Source organism: Amblyomma mixtum, chromosome 1 (genome assembly GCF_055824585.1).
Source record: "Amblyomma mixtum isolate Tamu chromosome 1, ASM5582458v1, whole genome shotgun sequence".
NCBI classification, from domain to species: Eukaryota; Metazoa; Arthropoda; class Arachnida; order Ixodida; family Ixodidae; genus Amblyomma; species Amblyomma mixtum.
Genome location: NC_143012.1, coordinates 125062134 through 125082259, shown reverse-complemented (window position 1 = coordinate 125082259; position 20126 = coordinate 125062134). Strand labels below are relative to the sequence as shown.

The following is a 20126-nucleotide window of genomic DNA, read 5'->3' as shown; positions in this document are numbered from 1 at the left end:
AGCAGTTAACCCCTGCAGTGGTAAATGTCCTCGCAAGCACTGGGTGATAGTTGAAAAGGCGGCTCTATTATGTACGGATGGCAGTGACTCTAGCAAAACTTAGTAAAGTTGATACTGAGCGCCGTACAACTATACATTAATTGAGAACGACTGGCTTTGGTTTCGCAGAGTTTAACGTCCCAGAGCGACTAAAGCTACGAGGGATGCTGTAGTGGAGTGCTGTGAATACTTTCGACCACCTGGGGTTCTTTAACGTACACCCACATCGCACAGCACACGGGCCTCTAGAATTTCACCTCCATCGAAATGCGGGGTTCAACCCGTGTCATTCGGGTCAGGAGCCCAGCACAGAGCCAGCAGGGCAGCTATCTGTCACGAGGGAACTGGTGTCACTGGCCCAGCAAGGCAGTCTCTTTGTCAGGGTGGACTCAAGCGATTCAAACGCTGTGTCTGTCACTCACGTGAGATAAGCCGATGTGGCAGCTGCTGTGGCCTCATTCGCACTGCTTTTCCCTCGGACAACGACACTCAAGGAAAGGCGGCAGCCACCAGAGCAAGGATTCTGTGCTATGTGTGGCCCCAAAATGCTCCATTTTTCAACAAAATAAATGCCAGAAATGCCCTCCTTCCGTTCTCACCTGGTGTTCGATGACAGTGCCTCCGGGTGGTCAGCTGGCGAGCCGCTCAGCTGCGTCAGCACGGAAAGGTGAGCCGGGGCAGAGAGGCTTTTTTCCCACTGCGGACAAACACAACACATGGCGTACATGGTAGTACATGGCGTACATGGAAAACTGCTAAGGTAATACCTGTACATAAAGACAGAGACAAACAGAACCCATCTAACTCTCACATCAACACCGTGCAAAATAATGAAACATATAATTTTCACTCACCTTCTTAATTTTCTTGAAGATAATAGCTTCTTTTCTCTGACTCAGCACGGCTTTTGGAAAGGAGTACAATTACTCTCCTTTACTAATGACCTGCACTTCTACTTAGACTCCGCGTTTTCCACAGACTGCATATTTCTCGACTCCGCTAAGGCGTTCGATAAAGTTAACCATTCATTACTTCTATATAAACTCAGCATACTAAATATTGACCCTTCTGTTCTGAACTGGATTCGCGCGTTTCATTTTTCTCGCCTTGAGTTTGTGCATGCTAATGACACTAATTCTTCTACCGTGCCAGTTGGTTCTGGGGTTCCTCAAGGATCTGTCATTGGCCCTTTACTGTTCCTGATTTATATTAATGATCTGCCTGCTCCTGTTGACTCTAGGATTTGTTAGTTTGCCGACGACTGTGTGATTTACCGTAAAATAACTAACGATTCTGACATTCGCTCTCTCCAGGTCGATCTCAATAACATACTAGACTGGTATCATAATTGGAAAATGGAACTAAATATTAAAAAATGCAAATCTATCAGAGTTTCAAGTTCAAATACTACTTGTACTCCTCATTTTCTTCAGTCATCCCCTTGAAAGCGTAAGATCGTACCGGTATCTTGGCATACATATAACTAACACCCTGTCCTGGAAACTTCATATAGGACATATAGCATCTGAAGCAAACAAAACGCTACGTTATCTCCAAAGAAATTTTTGCACTTGCTCCATCTTCATTAAAATCATTATTACACACGACCTACGTACGACCGCAAATGGAATACGCTTCATCCATATGGGACCCTGGACAGGTCTCACTGACACAGGTTCTGGAAACTGTCCAGAATCGTGCAACTAGATTCATTTTAGGCAGTTACCATCGTACATCTAGCGTCACCCAAATGAAAAGGTCTTTCAGCCTCCTGCCACTAGCTACCTGTTGTAAGCACTTCCGCATCGCTGCCTATTCCATAAGATTTTCTACTAATTTTCAACTTCGCTCTCGATGGATTCAGCCGCCATCGTTCATTTCTCACGGTCGTGGTCATCAACAAAAGGTCACAGTGCCTCATTGTAACACAGTGACATGTGCGCAATCCTATTTTCCACTAACCTCTAAAGAATGGAATTCCCTACCCGCATCATTAACTAGCATCACTGATACAACTCAATTTAGAAGAATACTTACCACTCTGATTACATAATGATCGCTTTTGTATTTTATTGCAGTGTTGTGTTCTCCACCTACTAGTATTGTTCTTAAACTATTTTATTAATCTGTTTGTTCCGAGTTAATTTTGCTCACTTTTTATCTTGCCTCAGTTGTTCTATAGTTTTGTATGAATTGTGCTTTGTTTACTTTTTCTTGTTATCAACTGCCCTTCCCCTCTGAAATGTACTTTGTACCCTGAGGGTACCACAAATAAATAAATGGTTTGGTTTGGTTTGGTTTATGGGGTTTAACGTCCCAAAGCGACTGAGGCTATGAGAGACGCCGTAGTGGAGGGCTCCGGAAATTTCGACCACCTGGGTTTCTTTAACGTGCCCTAACGTCTCACAGTACACGGGCCTCTAGAATTTCTCCTCCAAAGAAATTCTAGCCGCCGCGGCCGGGATCGAACCCGCGTCTTTTGGGTCAGCAGCCGAGCACCATAACCGCTGAGCCACCGCGGCGGCACAAATAAATAAATAAATACCTACAATACCTACAACCAACAATACCTTGGGAATAACGTTTAGCTCCGACTTGACATGGAACCACCATGTAGACACTTTAACTCTGAAGGCTGCCTGCTCTTTAAATTTTATCAAACGAAACTTTAAATATTCTCCACAAGATGTGAAAAAACTGGCTTACGCAACTAATGTCCGCCCAATAGTAGAATATGCTTATGTTGTACACGCAAGTTCTTAACAACCGGTTGGAAAAAATTCAGAATCGAGCCGTCCGTTTTGTCTCTGACAACTAGTTGCATCGTAGCAGTATCACTGGCATCAAACGTAGCTTAGAATGGCCTCTTCTATCCTCATGTCGGGAATTTTTTTTACTCATGTTTTTACGAGATTGTCGCACCGTATTGAACAAAGATGCCCATCTTTTACCACCTACGCACATTTCTCAGCGTCGAGATCACCCCCATAAGATTAAAGAAATATCCTGCATACCTCAGTTTTTGCACATTCATTCTTTCCCCGCACGATCTGTTCATGGAATAATCTTCCCCGCAACATAGCTGTGGCTGCATCCGATTCAGAATTTTCTGTTGTGCTAAAGATTTCCGTGGTCTGTATGTCGACTTGTTCTGAGCTTTTTCTCTTAACAATGTTTTAAACTCCACAAATTCTTACTGTGTGTGGCGACCTTACCATGTATTTCCATTCACTTAAGCTGACACATTCCTATCGGAGTGCTTGCATTATCCTCTATTATTGTTTTTGCCTATTTATTTATATATTTGTTTGTGTTGTTTGTCACAACGTTGAACTGAAGGGTGTACCCATGAAGCGGAATGAAGACATCACAGAGACTGCCGATAGGATAGTTTCCACTTGAAAGTGGAGACACTGAAGTTTGCCACCGCGTTCGAACTGCGGGGAATGCACATGCTCCAAACATGGTGGTGCAGTCTGCCCGCAGATCCATTCGTGGTGCCTTCCTTGAGAAAGCAGGGGACACCGTCAGAGGACACTGAACCTGAACCGAAGACACAAATCTTCGTCAATGAGCACTTGAGTCCTTCCATGAAAAAACTGCTTGGTGCAGCAAATGCTAAAGCGAAAGAACTCAAGTGGAAGTATGCATGGACTCGGAATGGCAAAATATATGTGCGCAAAACTGACACGTCAAATGTCATTGCGATCACCCACCAGGGTGATCTGCACAAAATTGCGTACTTGTACCTGCTGGCATCCAACCTAAGTATAGTTCCGTGACATGGGTTATGAGCCACATGAGGTTACGCATTTGGTTAAACCTCAAACGACTGCTTTGTCCTTTTTCCACTTAAACATTAGATCCTTAATATTCTACTCGAAGTTCCACTCACAGCAGTAATGTTGACTGAAACGGCATCGAATGTGTATCCTGGATATCAGTGCTTTTATCAAAACCGAAAGGATAAAAGAGGAGCTTCTACTTAAAGATACAATATCTTGTGAAATGGTGGAGGAATACACGGCAACAACTGCTGATTACGAAGTGCTCACTCTGCGAAGTTCAAACCAACTTTTTTGTCTGGCGGCATAAGTCATTTCTTAGCATTTCTGGGAAATATCTTTAGCTATGCATCATACGAATCTATAGATATGGTTTTAGGTGGTGACATCAACATAAATATGCTTTCAACTTCACAATCACAAAAAGAACTGCTATCTTTAATTGCAGTGAATGGATTCTTTAGCTTAATAACAAATTCACACGAGTGACTTTAAAAAGTATGTCTTTATTAGATGTCTTCATTACAAATATTGACACTAATTTAATAACCGCAGACGTTGTTTACACAGATATTAGTGATCACCTTGGAATCCTTATGCTAGTTAACAAGCCTGTGCATGTTAAGAAAAGGAAAAAGCGAATAATTTATACACAGTCTATAACTAACAAAAACCTTGATTCCTTTTGTCATGCTATTAGCCAACAGACTTGGAATAATGTTTCTGAGGCGGATAGTAGCGATACTGCTTACTACAATTTCATCACATCATTTAAAACTGTATATGACGCGCACTTTCCACTAAAAAAAAGTGGACGTGCCATCTAGGGCTAGGAAACCTTGGGTAACGTCTGAGTTGCTCCAAATGATAAAACATAAAAATAGGTTGTACGCACAGTTTGTAAAAACTAAAGATGCAAATTTGTTTAGACAATTCAAGAAGTACAGAAATAATCTTACATCAAAACTGAACATCGCTCAAGAAGCTTATTTTACAAATATATTTTGGAGCTCGACTGAACAAAGATCGGATCTTATCTGGAGGAAATTAAATTCCTTATTACAGCCATCTAACCCCGATCTTCCTGATAACTTTCAGCATGAGGGAAAGCGCATTTGTGACACTGGCTTAGCTGATACTTTTAACAACTTTTTTATCCAGCAAGCTTCGCAGAGTCAAATGGGCAGCAGTCAAGATTACGCTGCATTCTTGAAAGGAAGCAACAGTTCATCATCACTTTTCTTTGCTCCGACAAACTGCGCAGAAGTTTTCTCGTGTATGAGCACAATTAAAAATAGCAAGTCAGTGGACACAAGTGTCCTCCAAATAGCGCCCATTAAACATGTTCACCTTATATGCCCAGCCATTACGCACATTTACAATTTAATATTATCTACCGCTGTATTTCCGAAACAACTCCAAACTGCTCGAGTGATACCGGTTTTTGCAAGTGGCGACAAATCTTTGATCCAAAATTACCGCCCTATATCTATATTACTGGTATTCTCTAAAGGTATAGAGAAGTTACTACATGGTAGAGTCCTGTCATTTTTTAACAAGCATGATCTCCTCCTTGACTTTCAGCACAGTTTTCGAAAGAATCGATCCACAGAAACAGCCCTACTTACACAAAAAGAAATAATAATAAATAAATTTCAAATTAAACAGCTAGTTGCAGGTATTTACATAGATTTCACAAAAGCGTTTGATTTATTAAGTCACAAAATTCTCTTACATAAAATGGAAACCTACGGTATCCGCGGAAAAACACTAGACTTAATGGAATCATACCTCTCCCATAGAACACAGTATGTAGACTTTAAACGCTCCTTGTCCTCAGTACAGAATATCTGCACAGGAGCTCCCCAGGCAAGCATATTGGGTCCGTTTTTATTTTTTAATTTATCTAAATGACATTGTGCATTGTGAACCTGATAGTACATTTTTATCCTAGCCGATGAAACTTCAGTGTTAATTTCCGGGAAATCAGAAGATGATATTGAAGAAAAAGCAGGCAGAACAATTAATGCATTAAATACATGGGCAAAAGCAAATTTTCTGAAGATTAATCCTAAAAAGACTAAAATAGTGTTGTACTTGCCGAAAGGGAAGGTATTGTTTAGGCCACTCAATGTATGTTTAAACCGTGATCCTGTGGAGATAGTGGATTCTGTCAAAATCCTTGGTGACGTTTTCAAAACACTTGACTTGGAATGATCATGTGGATTATATCAGATCCAAAATATCTTCAGCTGTCGGATTTAAGTCACACCTGCGCACCATTCTTCCTGTCGAAATTAGGCTGTTGGTGTATAACTCTTTAGTTCTATCTCTCTTACAATACTGCATTATTGTTTGGGGTACCACTGGTATCACGAACATGACCAAGTTACATCTTCTCCAGAAAAGAGCTGTGAGATGCATTGCTGGTGTTCCGTATTGTTTCCCCACGAGCGACCTCTTTTTAAAATATGAAATCCTGCCAGTCTTCGCCTTATACGAATACAGAGTTTTAATGAGCTTCCAAAGTGCTTCGCGGAGCAATGAAAATTATTTTGGCAATTTGGCAGAACTTGCAAAAAACACCCATATTCCACAAACCAGAAATAAAGAAATGTGGCTAGGTATATTACTCACAACAATCTATCTCGTACACGCTGCCAGTGCTCTTAAATAAATTAAACAAAGAAATGTTTGACCCTTTCCAGCATTCAAATACTGTTATAAAGAAATTTTTTCTGAACAAGTTTGTGTCATGACGCTGGATGTATTTTTGTGTTGGTACTTTTTGCTTTTTTTTTCTCAAGGTGTGTCATTTTCTTTTGTGCTATAATGTATAGCGCAGAATTTATTGCCGCTTGTCTGTTGCAATGCCAGCGTGGAAAAAGGGGGCAGGACCTCTGTCAAGCTTCTGAGCTTTTAGTCCTGTCTCCTTCTCTAATATAGAGAAAATAAAAGGCTGATTGATTGATTGATATATTTGTTATGTATGAGGAATACTGTGGTACACCCCCCTACTGTAATGCCCCTGTGGGCGAATGTAGGTACTGTACCAGATAGCAACTTATCAGCACGACGGTACACGTCTTTCCTCGTTCCCTTTCCCACCCCTCGTTCGCTGGCTTCAAAGGGGCTGGAAATAAACCGCCGGGGGTCTTTTCGTCGGCGCAGCCTCCCGCTGCAATGAGGGCCCGTTTCACATGGTGCCAGAGGTGCCAAAATGGAAGCCTCCAGAGCCACTGCCGGAAACCTGTCGTGTCCGGTCGCTGTGTTGAATGCAGCGAAAGACGCACACGGTACTTTAAGACTTCGTTTATTTAGAGCCGATGAGGGTGCGACCAGCGTCGACCGAGGCAGGAGCCGAACTGGCCGCCCGAAGAAAGGAGGGAGTGGAGAAGCGTCCACGGCAGGGAGTGGCTTCCCAGAACAGGAGGAGGGTGCGGGGGCGCACCGTGGGGGGGCATCCGGCGACAGCGTGCGACGAGGGGCAAGCGGTCGTTAGGAGGAGGATGCGAACTGTCGTTAGGAGGAGGACGCGGGGGCGCACACACACAAAAGCAATAAGGGGACACAACACTTCCTTCCCCCTTAGAAAGTTGCCTGGTATCGTGCAGGGGGTCGGCGCTCACGCGTGGAGGCGCGCTGGCTTTGTGCGCTCGGGGGAGAAACACTTGTAGGCTGGCTGTTGTTCGCTGTGTCTCCTGGGTCTGTCCTGGGCGAAGTCTCTTCTTCCGGGAAGAGGTGCCAGGCTATGTGGGAAAATGGTGCACGTGTTCTCTCCGCTGGCGGACAGCTCTCAGACGGCGTCGTAAATCTACGCAGCTGGTTGAGATGTCGGCGTGCTACTGTGCCATGTATGTTGACGAGCCAAGAGCACTGGCCTATGCGTCTGACAATTGTAGCTTCCTCCCAGCGTGGCTTTTTCAGAAACTGTCGGGCGAGGACGCGCTGCCCCTCATTAAGCGTGCCGCAGCGCGGAATTGCTTTTTCTTCCCGGAACGTCTCTGCCTTTGGCTCGGGGAGGATGGCTGTGAGCTGGGTTCGCATTTCACGCTCGAACATAATTTTCGAGGGGGTCTCGCCTGTTGTGCTCTGAACCGTCGTGTGCTGCTTGAAGAGAAAGCGCGCAAGGCGGCGCTGCAGCGAGCCTGTCTGATCTCTTTCAAGGGCGCGTTTTAGCTCGGCTACGTAGCGCTCGGCTTGTCCGTTTGTCGCTGGGTGGTAGGGGGCCGATGTAACTGATGAGATCCCGTTGTCGCGATAAAACTTGAGGATCTCCGCAGACACAAACGGTGTTCCGTTGTCCGACACTACCTTGCGCGGCAGGCCGAACGTTGCAAATAGTGATCGGAGGTTGTCAATGACTGCTGCCGAAGTCGTCTGTCCCATTTGCCTTATCTCAAGCCACTTTGTGTAGGCATCTACGACCACAAGGAAAGTGCAGCCCTCAATTGGTCCTGCAAAATCAATGTGCAGTGTGTGCCATGGTGTGTCTGGCTTTTCCCATTCTGGGACAGGAGCTTTCGGCGGGGCGCTCCGGCTGCTCTGGCAAGGCTTGCATTCTCGCACCACTGTTTCGATGTCGTTGTCAATGCCAGGCCACCACATGTAGCTTCTGGCACACTTTTTCATTGCAACGATGCCCCGATGTCCGGCGTGGATGAGAGACATAGCTTGTGCGCGTAGTTCTCTCGGCATCACAACTCGGGACCCAAATATGATGCAGCCGCGATGGGTGCTCAACTCTGTAGCTCGCCTGCGGTAAGCGTCGAAGTTGTCCCCTTTGAGTTTATGCACGTTGCCTTGTTGAACAGCTGTGTAAACTAGCCGGAGAGCTGCGCACTTCTGCGTAGATGCTGCAACTGTGCCTGCTGTAAGCGGAGGTTCTGGCAGTGCTTCGAACATCAGAACGTCTCCTGGTGGAAATGGTTCGTCAACAGTTGCGTCTAGTGGCAGACGGCTTAGCGCATCGGCGTTTTGATGTTTGCCGCATATCATCACGCCTAGTGGAGAAAACCAGTTTCTCCCTAGAAGGCTTGATCCTGTGCCCTTCACAACAAGCAGAGGTAGCGTATGGGTCTGGCCGTTGTAGTTAACCTGCACGTTGGCAGAGCCCAATAGTGGCAGATTCTGTCCTGACCACGTTCGCAGGTGCGTGTCGTCTTGTTGCAGGGCGGGTGCGTCAGATGGCCATGAAGTTCGGAACGTGTCCTCACTGATCAGAGTACAGGCTGCGCCGGAGTCCACCTCGAACTTAATCAGCTGGTGATGTACGCTTACTTCTGTAAAAATCTTCGGTCGCGTGCCGAGATTCATGGTGTTCAGGTCGTACAACACAGATGGTGTTGCTGATGTTGTTCCATGGAGATCAGATAGCGGCGTATTCTCTGAGGCGTTGACGCTGTGATTAGGCTGGGAAGGTGACTTTATCTTGGCAAGTCTCCGTTTCGTAATGCATGCTCTTTCGATATGCCCTCGCTTGTGGCAAAAATTACACGTGGCTGACTGGAATCGACATCCCTGGGGGTTGTGTTGGTCGTCACACCGCCAGCAGCGTTGTGCCTTTTTGACCGATTTTACAACAACAGAAGGCTTGCGCACCTGGTTGCTTGTCTGGTGTACCGGCTCGGTGTTCCGGCGAATCCCTCTCTGCTGGTGACCGGCGCTCTCCGCTCGAACGGCGATGTCGTAAGCTTTGCTGAATGTGAGGTCCTTCTCAGCGAACAGGCGCTGCTGCAGTGACTCGTCACTCAGTCCGCACACAAATCTGTCGCGTAACATCACGTCCAAGGGAAGCATGGTGGTGTTAGCAGAAGAAGCTGCGTCTCCCTCCTGCCCGGTAGCTGTTGTCGACAGCGTTCCAAAATTGCAGTCGGCAGCGAGCTTCTTGAGCGCGGCTACGTAGGCGCTCACAGTTTCTCCTCCCAGTTGATCTCGTCGTTGGAAGCGAGCCCGGCTGTAGACCTCGGATGGCCTTGGGTCGTAGTGCTTTTGCAGCGCTTTTACGATGTCGTCGTAAGACACTGCCGCTGGTGTGCTTGGCTGAATAAGGGCGCAGACAGTATCGTAGGTCTGCTCCCCGCACAGCGTCAGCAGGTTGGCCCTCTTCAAGGCTGGGTCTGTGATGTTGTTAGCTTCAAAGTAGAACTGAAGGCGTCCAACCCACGATGACCACGATGAGCCGTTGGACTCTGGTATCTGATTGGGAAACCCTCGCGTAGCCATGGCTTGTCAATAGCGTTGCGTAGCGCGGGTCGAATCCACTTTCTCGTCGCCACTGTCGTGTCCGGTCGCTGTGTTGAATGCAGCGAAGACGCACACGGTACTTTTAGACTTCGTTTATTTAGAGCCGATGAGGGTGCGACCAGCGTCGACCGAGGCAGGAGCCGAACTGGCCGCCCGAAGAAAGGAGGGAGTGGAGAAGCGTCCACGGCAGGGAGTGGCTTCCCAGAACAGGAGGAGGGTGCGGGGGCGCACCGTGGGGGGGCATCCGGCGACAGCGTGCGACGAGGGGCAAGCGGTCGTTAGGAGGAGGACGCGGGGGCGCACACACACAAAAGCAATAAGGGGACACAACAAAACCCTACGAAGAAACTGGCACGTGCAGCTTTTCTTCAAGGCTACGCCCACTGCACTGCCAGGGCTCTCGACGTCTGTAACAACTTGTCCTTCGCAGACGGTGAGAGCGACGACCAGACAGGAAACGAGGACACATTTTTCCCCTTCGCATGCAGAAGGAAGGACTGAGCAATACCTGCGGCCGTTGAAGAAACAGGCGAAACTATGCAATTTCGGCATGCTAGATAAGAGATCATGATAAGAGATCAGGTTGTTTTTGGCACAAACACACCGAAGACGAGGCAAAAATGCTGCGAGAAAAGGACCTGACCTTGCAGAAGGCAGAGCAAGTGTGCAAAGCAGCTGAGGTCTCCGCACGGCAGAATGCTGTTTGGTCAAGCGACACACTCTGCAAGTGGAGTACGCCCACAGGGCTCAGCGTAACCCGGAGAGATTTCGATGCTGGCAATGCAACAGGCCTCATGCACAAAATGATTGCCCAGCATATGGAAAGATATGCTGTGCATGCAAGAAGCCCAACCATTTTGTGCTATGCTGCAAGCATTGCCAAAACGGACAGATAGATCATGCACAAGAAGATAAGGCAGAGGACGGGTCTCAAGTTTTAGATATCGGTGTCTGTGGCGTCAGTGACGGGGCCGGCGCAGATTGGACGGTGAGTGGAAAAATATGCGGCCAGGAAATCAGATTCAAGGTGGACACAGGTTCACAAGCAAATATCATTCCTCCGACTCTTTACTGCCGTTTAAAAAAAAACTGTGAACCTGCAAAATAGTACTGCAGTTCTGAAAGCATACAACGGCAGTGCCATCGAGCATGTTGTCGCGGATAAAGAAGTTATTTACCTAAATGGTGCAGAACACGTCCTAACGTTCTTTATAGTCAAGAAAGGTTGCCAGGCCATACTGTGGCTGCAGACATGTCAGCAGTTTGATCTTGTACCAAAATCTGTGGACTCGATGGAGTGGAGCGAGCAGCCAGCACCAGAAAAAGCTTTTCCAGACTTGTTCCACGGTACGGGGTGTGTCAGAAGGCTGCACCGGATGGTCCTGAGAGAAGATGCTGTTCCAGTCGTCGTGCACCCAGCACCCTTGGCCCTCAGGCAGCCTCTCCGACAAGAACTGGAGCGCATGGAAAAAGCTCCCATTATCAGAGTGGATGAGCCCACAGAATGGGCAAGCCCTCTTGTTATAGTGCGTGCCTGCATGGATCCGAGGGAAATCAGTAAGAACGTCAAGCGCGAGCACCATCCAATGCCAACAAGAGAAGAGATTGAGGCAGAGCTTTCCGGTGCAAAGCTTCTTTTCCCAGTTGGATGCAAAAGCAGGCTTCCATCAGACTCCGTTGGACGAAGCTACATCCTGAGTGTGCACCTCTGCGACACCATGCGGGCGCTATTGGTTCCTGCGTCTTCCCTTCGGGATTTCATCGGAGAGAGAAGTTTTCCAGAAAACAGTGACGGAAATTTTCGACGGACTCTCAGGCATCCGCACATACATTGCCGACATTCCAGTGTGGGGTGACAGTGAGCAGCAGCATAACGAGCGCTTGCGTGCCGTGCTGAACAAGCGGGGCTGAGGTTAAACCTCCAGAAATGCATCTTTGGTTGGAAAGAAATCGAGTTCTTGGGCGATGTAATCGGTGAGCATGGTATACATCTGAATCGCGACCTGGTTGAAAGTGTCCTTTCGTTGTCGGCGCCGACAGATGGGCACTCGGTGCGCAGAATGATGGTGGGTGGCGTCAACTGCTTCCACAAGTATTTGTGACGGAGTGACAGCGCAAAACACCGGGACAAGAGATAAGCGCTGACTTGCAACTGATTTTTATTTCAAAGAAACACTGCTTCTTATACCTTCCTCACACCCCCTCAAAGCACATGCGTCACAACCATATCGTATCATTCAAGCGTCCAAAAAAACATAAGACAAATAATCACAGGGATTTATAATCACATCTTTAACATGTCAATTTCTTTCTTTGTCAAAGCCACAGACGGCGTGCTAGCACAATCGTCGTGCAGAATTTGACATGTTAAAAATGTGATTATATAAATCTGTGATTATTTGTTGTATGTTGTAATTTTTTGGACGCTTGAACGATATGGCTGTGACGCATATGTTTTTGAGGGGGTGAGGAAGGTATAAGAAGCAGTGTTTCTTCGAAATAAAAATCAGTTGTAAGTCAGTGCTTGTCCCGGTGTTTTGCGCTGTTCCGTCACCAATGAATAACCAACATGCCCAAGCTAGTGTCCTGGCTGGTTCCACAAGTATGTCCCTTCCCTGAGCGATAAGACAGTCCTGCTGCGGCGGAGCCTCGTGAAAGAAAACACCATGTCTGAATGGACTGCAGCGCATGAGCGTGAATGGGTCTGCGACATTTTGGCAAGCCCTCCGTTACTCGCGTTGTTTAACGAAGTGAAGGCAATGAAGATTACGGCGGACGCTTCGGGGGCCGGTCTAGGCACAGCACTACTGCAACGACATGGCAGTGGCTGGCGCCCAGTGACGTACGCATCAATGACATTAACAGATTGCGAAGAACGTTATTCACAAATCAAAAAGGAAGCTCTTGGGATAGTGTTCACATGCGAGAAGTTCCATCATTTTGTTTATGGCTCGAAGGTGTTGATCGAAACTGACCATAGACCCCTGCTTGCCATTTCCCAAAAGAGCATTGGAGACATGCCACCACGATTGCAGCATTTTTTATTAGGCTTCTACAGTATGACTATACTTTCTACAATACTTTACCGCTCGTGCCTGGCACGGACCTGGTTCTGGCGGACATGTTGTCGCGTGCCCCGGTGCCATCCTGCTTGTCAAGTGCGCCATCGGAAACGGACGTCAACATCCATGCAGCAGAGGTCGTCTCCAGCATCGTAACCACGCCAATGAAAGGGCGTCTGGAAAAGGAAGTCAGCAATGACCCGTACCTAAGTGAGGTGAGACAGCGAATTTCCAACGGTGCTGCTGTCGACGGTGAACTGAGGCCCTTTGCTGGGTCTCTGGCAGAAGGAATACTGCTGAAGGGCTGCACAGTGGTCACACCTAACTCTACGAGAGCAGAAATTCTTCAACGAATTCACGAAGGACACCTCGGACTAAACAAGTGCAAGGCCAGAGCACGAAGATTGGCATTCTGACTGGGACTCAGCAGTGCCATTGATTCGTTTGTTCAGGGCTGCAGTACTTGCCAAAAATACGCATACAAACAGCAGAGTGAGCCCCTTCTCATGTAGCCCACTCCGGATAGGCCATGGCACCGTGTAGGAATTGATCTCTTCCAGTTTGAGGGAGTCTCCTATGTCATAGTGTATGATGCCCACTCCAACTTCTCTGATGTGGAGAAGCTAAGAGGCACAACCGCAAAAGTCGTCATAGACAAGATATCTTCTCGTGGTACAGTATCCCGGTTGAAGTATGTGCTGACAACGGACCACAGTTTGCATCGCAAGAGTTTCGTGTGTTTGTGCAAAGGTATGACTTTTGAGTACATCACATCGTGTCCAGAATTCCCAAGATCAAATGGGCTGGCAGAAAAGGGGGTGCAGATAATTAAGCGCATTCTCAAGAAGACTGATGAGTCTCACGGTTGGCTGGGCCCATCGTTCTAGAAGATGGCCGCTCTCCGGGCGAACTGCTGCAGGACCCTGCCAGAGGAGTCGTCCCAGTGCTAAAGGTCTTCGATAGGCCACCGCTCAAAGAGGGGAGTTCGGTCCACATTCACAGCGGCAAATGGTCACGCACAGTGGCGATAATCGAGAAAGCAGCCCCGAGGTCGTACATCCTGCGACAAAACAGGCAACACCTTTTTGCACATTCCTGCAAGCGCACAGAAAAGCCAGGGTGTCAACAGCCCTGGAGAACAGACGCACAGAGAACAAAGCACGAGCATCGATGGCCCTGGAAAGCACGCACACAGAGACCAACAAAACATGGAGGATCCGGCAGCCACAACCAGCCAGGACGTTGACAGCCCTCGAGAAGAATCTCATCGGCCCACACAGAGCATGGTAGACCTAACAACCGTAATGTACGGGACAACACAAGAAAACTCAACAGGCCAACGAAGATCAAGCAGACAACGTGTGGAACCTCAACAGCTTCACTATGACAGCAATTTTCAACGCGCGTAAAATCACCGAAGCCACGAAGAAAGACGATATAAACAAGATGCGAGAAGCCAATGAGACATTAAGACAAGAGAAAGCGGCGCTGCGCACGAGAGAGATCGCCGAGATCCATAAGTTGCTGCTCAACGAGCCTCCACAGAGACTCACGCCAAGCACAAGCACGACCGACGAAACAACCATGAACACCCAGGAGACAGCCATAGAGGAACCGGCACCTAAGAAGCGAGCCGTCGAGGCCACGCGCAAACAAACAGAGATCAATCAAATCGACAGCCCCGAGGCCCAATTCGAAGCGAGGTTCACCAAACTCGAACAATTAATCACGGCGAACATCGCAGCAGTGGCAGCAATGAAACAAACAATGGAGACCTACCAAGCCGAGAACACGAACAGATTCGCCTACATCGAAAGGACCCTACAGCCGATAGTGAGCCACCCGACGTTTGCGCCCCTCTTCGCGCAACATCCACCCAACCATGGAACCGCGTACACACCAACGCAACCATGGCTACCAACGCAACAGCAGCAGCAGCCGTAGCAGCGTGGCAGTGGAACTGTCGCGGCCTCGCAAGGAAGAAGGCAGTCATCCAACAGCAGCACATCGCACATGTCGCGCGCAAACCAGATCCTATTACAAGAAACACTCACCGACGCACCGTCCCGGCCCGGCTACAGAGTGCACAAGGGCCAGCCCGACCTGCCTGTGCACCCTGGTCAGGAAGGGACTCACGTTCGTTGAGCACGAGCTGCAAAGCAATATCAAGATCGAGCACACACTCACCGAAATCATCCCGGGCAAGAAGAGAAAAGGAAGCATTTTTCTGCTCAACGTATACAGCAACCCATCGCAGAGAAAACAGAGATTCAAAACAACATTACACAGAGCCAGCACCGCGGCAGGCCGCAACACGCTAATCGTCTGCGGCGACTTCAACGCGATGAACCCAGCCTGGGGCTACAACAAGTACACAGCAAAGGGCCGCGACCTGACGCCATGGAACTCGACTTCACCCTCATCACGGACCCGGCACATCCGACGAGAATCGGTAACTCTGTGTCCCGGGACACCACTCCGGACCTCACGTTCGTCAAGAACGACGTCCGGGGCGCGATCACCTGGCAAAACACGGGAACCGACCTCGGCAGCGACCACACCATCGCGGAAATCAGCATACTGGAACACAACGACACCAGCATCAAAACACACAGATGGGTAGACTGGGATGCCTTCCGAGACGCCAGAAGCCAGAAGACAGGCGCTGACGGCGAGATCGAAGACACAGAGACGTGGACGGCCGAAATCACCAAGAGCGTACGCGACGCAACCAAAGAAATTGAAACGGACGCTGCGATTGATAAAGTAGACAGCCGGCTAGCGCATCTCATCGAAGCCAAGCAGTCAATACTCAGTCGCTGGAAGAACCAACGGCTCAACCGCAGACTCAGAAAGAAGATGGCGGAGGTCAACCGAGCAATCGAGGAGCACTGCCGCGCTCTATGCACGCAACAGTGGATCGAGATCTGCAACGCGGCAGACGGGCAGATGCATAGCGGGAAGACGTGGAACCTGCTGCGGCACCTGCTCGACGAAACCAAGACCAAGTCGCACCAAAGGGGCAGACTCGCCAAGCTCATGCATCGGGCATTCTCGGTACACGGCGTCGATGAAGTCACCAGGCGCATCAATGACAAATACCTGCCCACTACACCCACCGAACAACATGCGCCGTACGGCGGCCTACCCAACGCGAAGCTCGATCGTGACATCGACGTCGAGGAGGTTCGCGCGGCCCTGCACGCCCTCAACAGCCGGTCGGCAGCTGGCCCGGACCTCGTCACGAACAAGGCGCTCAAGAACCTCGACGACGGCTCGATTGAGAACCTTACAAAATGCATCAACAAGTGCTGGAGAGCGGCCGCGCTACCAAAGCAGTGGAAGACAGCCAAGACTATCCTGATACCCAAGCCGGGGAAGCCAGCGGACACGGACAACCTTCGGCCCATCTCGCTCACGTCCTGCGTGGGCAAGGTGCTGGAGCACGTCCTGCTCAACAGGTGGCAAGACTACCTGGAACGAGAAGGGCTGTATCCGGCCACGGTGATCGGCTTCAGACAGCACCTCAGCAGGCAGGACGCGATGCTGCAGCTCAAATACCAAATCATAGAGAATGGCGGCAGCACCCACGACAACAAGGCAATCCTGGGTCTCGACCTAAAGAGCGCCTTTGATAATGTGAAACACTCGGCGATTCTGTCCCAAGTCTCTAAGCTCAACATGGGTGAAAGATCCTACAACTACATCAAGGACTTCCTCACGGACAGGACCGCCGAGCTACGAGCAGGCGACCTACAAACGCAAGAGAAGAAGCTCGGGAGCACCGGCACACCGCAGGGATCGGTCATTTCGCCGATGCTGTTCAACCTGGTAATGATCGGAGTGGCCGAGAAGCTCGCGGACATCGAAGACGTCAGGCACACTATCTACGTGGACGATATCAGACTGTGGGTGACCGGCGGCAGCGACGCCCACATCGAGGGCGCTCTGCAAGCCGCCGTCGATGCGATAGAAGACCATCTGGAAGGCACCGGCTTGAGATGTTCACCGAGCAAATCGGAGCTCCTCATACTCCCACCTACCAACAATGGCAGATGCAAGACCAGACAACGCGAATGCGAAAAAATCAGAATCGTAACCAAATCCGGCAACGTGATCCCCGAGGTCAGCAAAATCAGGATCCTAGGCATGGTCATCGAAAAGCATGGAAGAAACGGCAAAACCATCGCCCGTCTCACGGCAAAAGCAGCCAACGCTATGCGACTCCTCAAAAGAGTCACTTCCCGGAGGGCTGGCATGAGAGAGGAGAGCCTACTAAGGCTCGTCCAATCCTTCATCATCAGCCACGTCGCGTACGTTGCAGCCTACCACAGATGGCTGCAACACGAACGCAACAAAATTAATGTAATCATCAGGAGAGCGTACAAGGCGGCGCTGGGCATGTTCGAGTCCACGAGCACGACCCGCTTCTTACAACTCGGGATGCACAACACGCTCGAAGAAATAGCCGAAGTGCAACGGACCTCTCAACTGGAGCGGCTGTCCACGACCAAAGCCGGCAGGAAGATACTGGACGACCTGGGAATAGGACACTCGAACGAGGCGGAGACAAAGCTCCCCGTCCCCGAAGAGGTCCGACGCCAGACCAGAATCGACCCCATACCCAAAAACATGAACCCCGAGTATAACAAGGGAAGAAGAGCGGCGAGGGCCAAGGCTCTCATCGACCTGCACGCCAACGACGAGCACGTGCAGTACGTGGACGCGGCCGAATACCAACGGAACGCCTTCGCAGCGGTCGTCATAGAGGCGTCGACCGGCGCCACGAGGACGGCAGCGAGCGTGAGAAGCGCCGGAGCGGAACAAGCGGAGGAGGTGGCCATCGCCCTGGCCATCGCCGACGCAGACTGCTACACAGTGCTGAGTGACTCGAGACAGGCGGTGCGAAACTTCGCCAAAGGCCAAGTCTGCAGGGAGGCCGAGCGCGTACTACGAGCGACTAAACTGCAAGACAGAAGAGTAAGAATCAAGTGGTTTCCAGCGCACGCGGGCGACGCGTCGGAACGCAGTGCGAACCACAATGAGACGGCACACGCAGCGGCGCGAGCGCTAACCAACCGCGCCCCGGCAACACACCGTCCGACGTGGTTCGGAGCCAAGGACCGCATGACCGACTACAGCGAAATCACGAAGGCCTACCGCCTGGCTCGCAGGACTCTCCCACCCCCGCACCCGAGGCTGAGTCGAGCGGAGGCGGTACTACTGAGACAGCTCCAGACCGGATCGCTACCGAGCCCGGGACTGATGCATCGCATGTACCCCGACACCTACCCGACCTATACGTGTAGAGTCTGCCGGAGGGAGCTGGTAGATCACACGCACATCTTGTGGGACTGCATCAGAAATCCAAAGGAAGCAAGATCAGGAACAATCCCGCCGCGGCTGGAGGCAGCCGCGAAGAGCAACGACCATGACCAACAGCTATGGGCCGTCCAGCAGGTCCTCGGGGCGCTCGAAAGGCAGGGACCCAGCGAGCCGGCAACGGCGAGCGGAGACCCACGCCGAGTAACGGCAGCCTCGTAGACGACCAATCCAATCACCAAGTTTCCTTTTTTTATTTTTCTACAAGAGATGAATGATCAACCAGATTGCAACTTATCAGCACGACGGTAAACGTCATGACTCGTCTTTCCCACCGTTCCCTTTCCCACCCCTCGTTTGCTGGCGCGCACGTGCGTGCGTGTTCAGATAAGAACGGTAATTGAGGTCCCATGACCACTTTTTGTTCTCAATTAAATTTTTACATATACTGGGCAAATGTGTCCACACAAAGGAATGAAGCTTAGTTTTGCAAGAAGCTTCGTAATTTTCTCGGAAAGAAATCGCACGTCACAAGAGGTGGAGAATGTCGTTTTTGGCACTTCACAAAGTTGCAAGTTTGAAGCCTCATTCTATGCACAAAAATTTTTCCCGCGCATCAGCATTTTTTCAGAACTTCTTTACAACTTGTACAATCTGAGAAAGTAAAAAATGTTTTCTTGCTCTTTCAACCTTCCGTTTACTCGGAAAATTGCAAACTTCGCTTCTGGAGCTATGCGGTGCAAAAAAGGCTCTTTTCAGGGCAGCCTTAGGGCAAGATGCCTAAAGATCTTCCCACTGAATATTTTTCTCAGTATTTTTCAGCTGTTTTTACTCACCTCGGGCAAGTTCTGTTGCTCTAGACATGACAGATAGTTTTCAGTACGGTCTCAAAATTGGCCGAGGTTCAAAAACGGCAAAAAAGTGACAACTTTGACTTTGGTTTAAAAAAAGACATCATCGAATTTTGTTAAAATATGCCTGAATAATCCTTAATACATGATAATTTTAAGGCACTAGAAAAGTGTTGCATTATATTGTTTTAAAATACAAAAATAAACACAAAACTGAGTTCATATTTTTGTTATATACAATTGCTTATTACTGCCTCTTAGAAATAGTAGCTGTCAGAAATTTGATTTAGCACTCATTGAACGTGGTTACATTTTATTTACCCCAATATCCGAACCATTCCCAATGCTTATAGAGCTTCTATTTGCTTGTTAGCGGCGCTCTTAATGCGTGAAAATGGGAGTAAATTCGCTATTTTGCCTGATGTCATAAGAATTGGCTGGTGGCGGTCAAACGTTGTTTGTATTCTCTAATTTATTCGTCGTACGGTCTATTGGTATATATAATCGATTCATTAAAGATATTAGATCATTTCTCGGTTCTTAGAAAAATTTTTGTATATAAAACTTAAAGGGTCAGTCTACTCACCGAGATGAGTGTATAAATAATGGCATATTCTGGTAGTTGGCACCCTGTAACATCAATAACGAGGGGTCTGCGCCCGGTTTAGGCCGGAAGTTATATTTTATTTTGGCGTTAAAAGTCGCGTAAAAGAGCATGGTGGCGACCCCAAACGTTCATTTTGTTCAAGAAAGTGGTAGTCTTTTTTTGTAGAAGCATAAGTGAACATACTACGTACCATTTGTATGCTCCAATGTCAGAG

The 20126-nt window shown here is 48.9% G+C and overlaps 1 protein-coding gene, 1 long non-coding RNA gene and 1 pseudogene across 2 annotated transcripts in view; 1 reads left to right on the top strand and 2 right to left on the bottom strand.

Annotated features, from left to right (window-relative positions):
* The window catches only part of LOC149367547 (uncharacterized), an 88086-nt gene that overhangs the window by 10094 nt on the left and 57866 nt on the right, over positions 1 to 20126 (bottom strand). Inside the window, exon 4 of the mRNA XM_089556134.1 lies at positions 639 to 736. Coding sequence (XP_089412260.1) covers positions 639 to 736 — 98 coding nt within the window. The remainder of the gene's footprint in view (positions 1 to 638; positions 737 to 20126) is intronic.
* Positions 4311 to 12222, bottom strand: LOC149367549 (uncharacterized). The gene is made up of 2 exons (XR_016284978.1): positions 10407 to 12222; positions 4311 to 7074 (listed from the first exon to the last, which is right to left on the bottom strand). It is a non-coding gene; the product is annotated as an uncharacterized LOC149367549 (long non-coding RNA).
* Positions 14777 to 18790, top strand: LOC149367548 (uncharacterized; annotated as a pseudogene).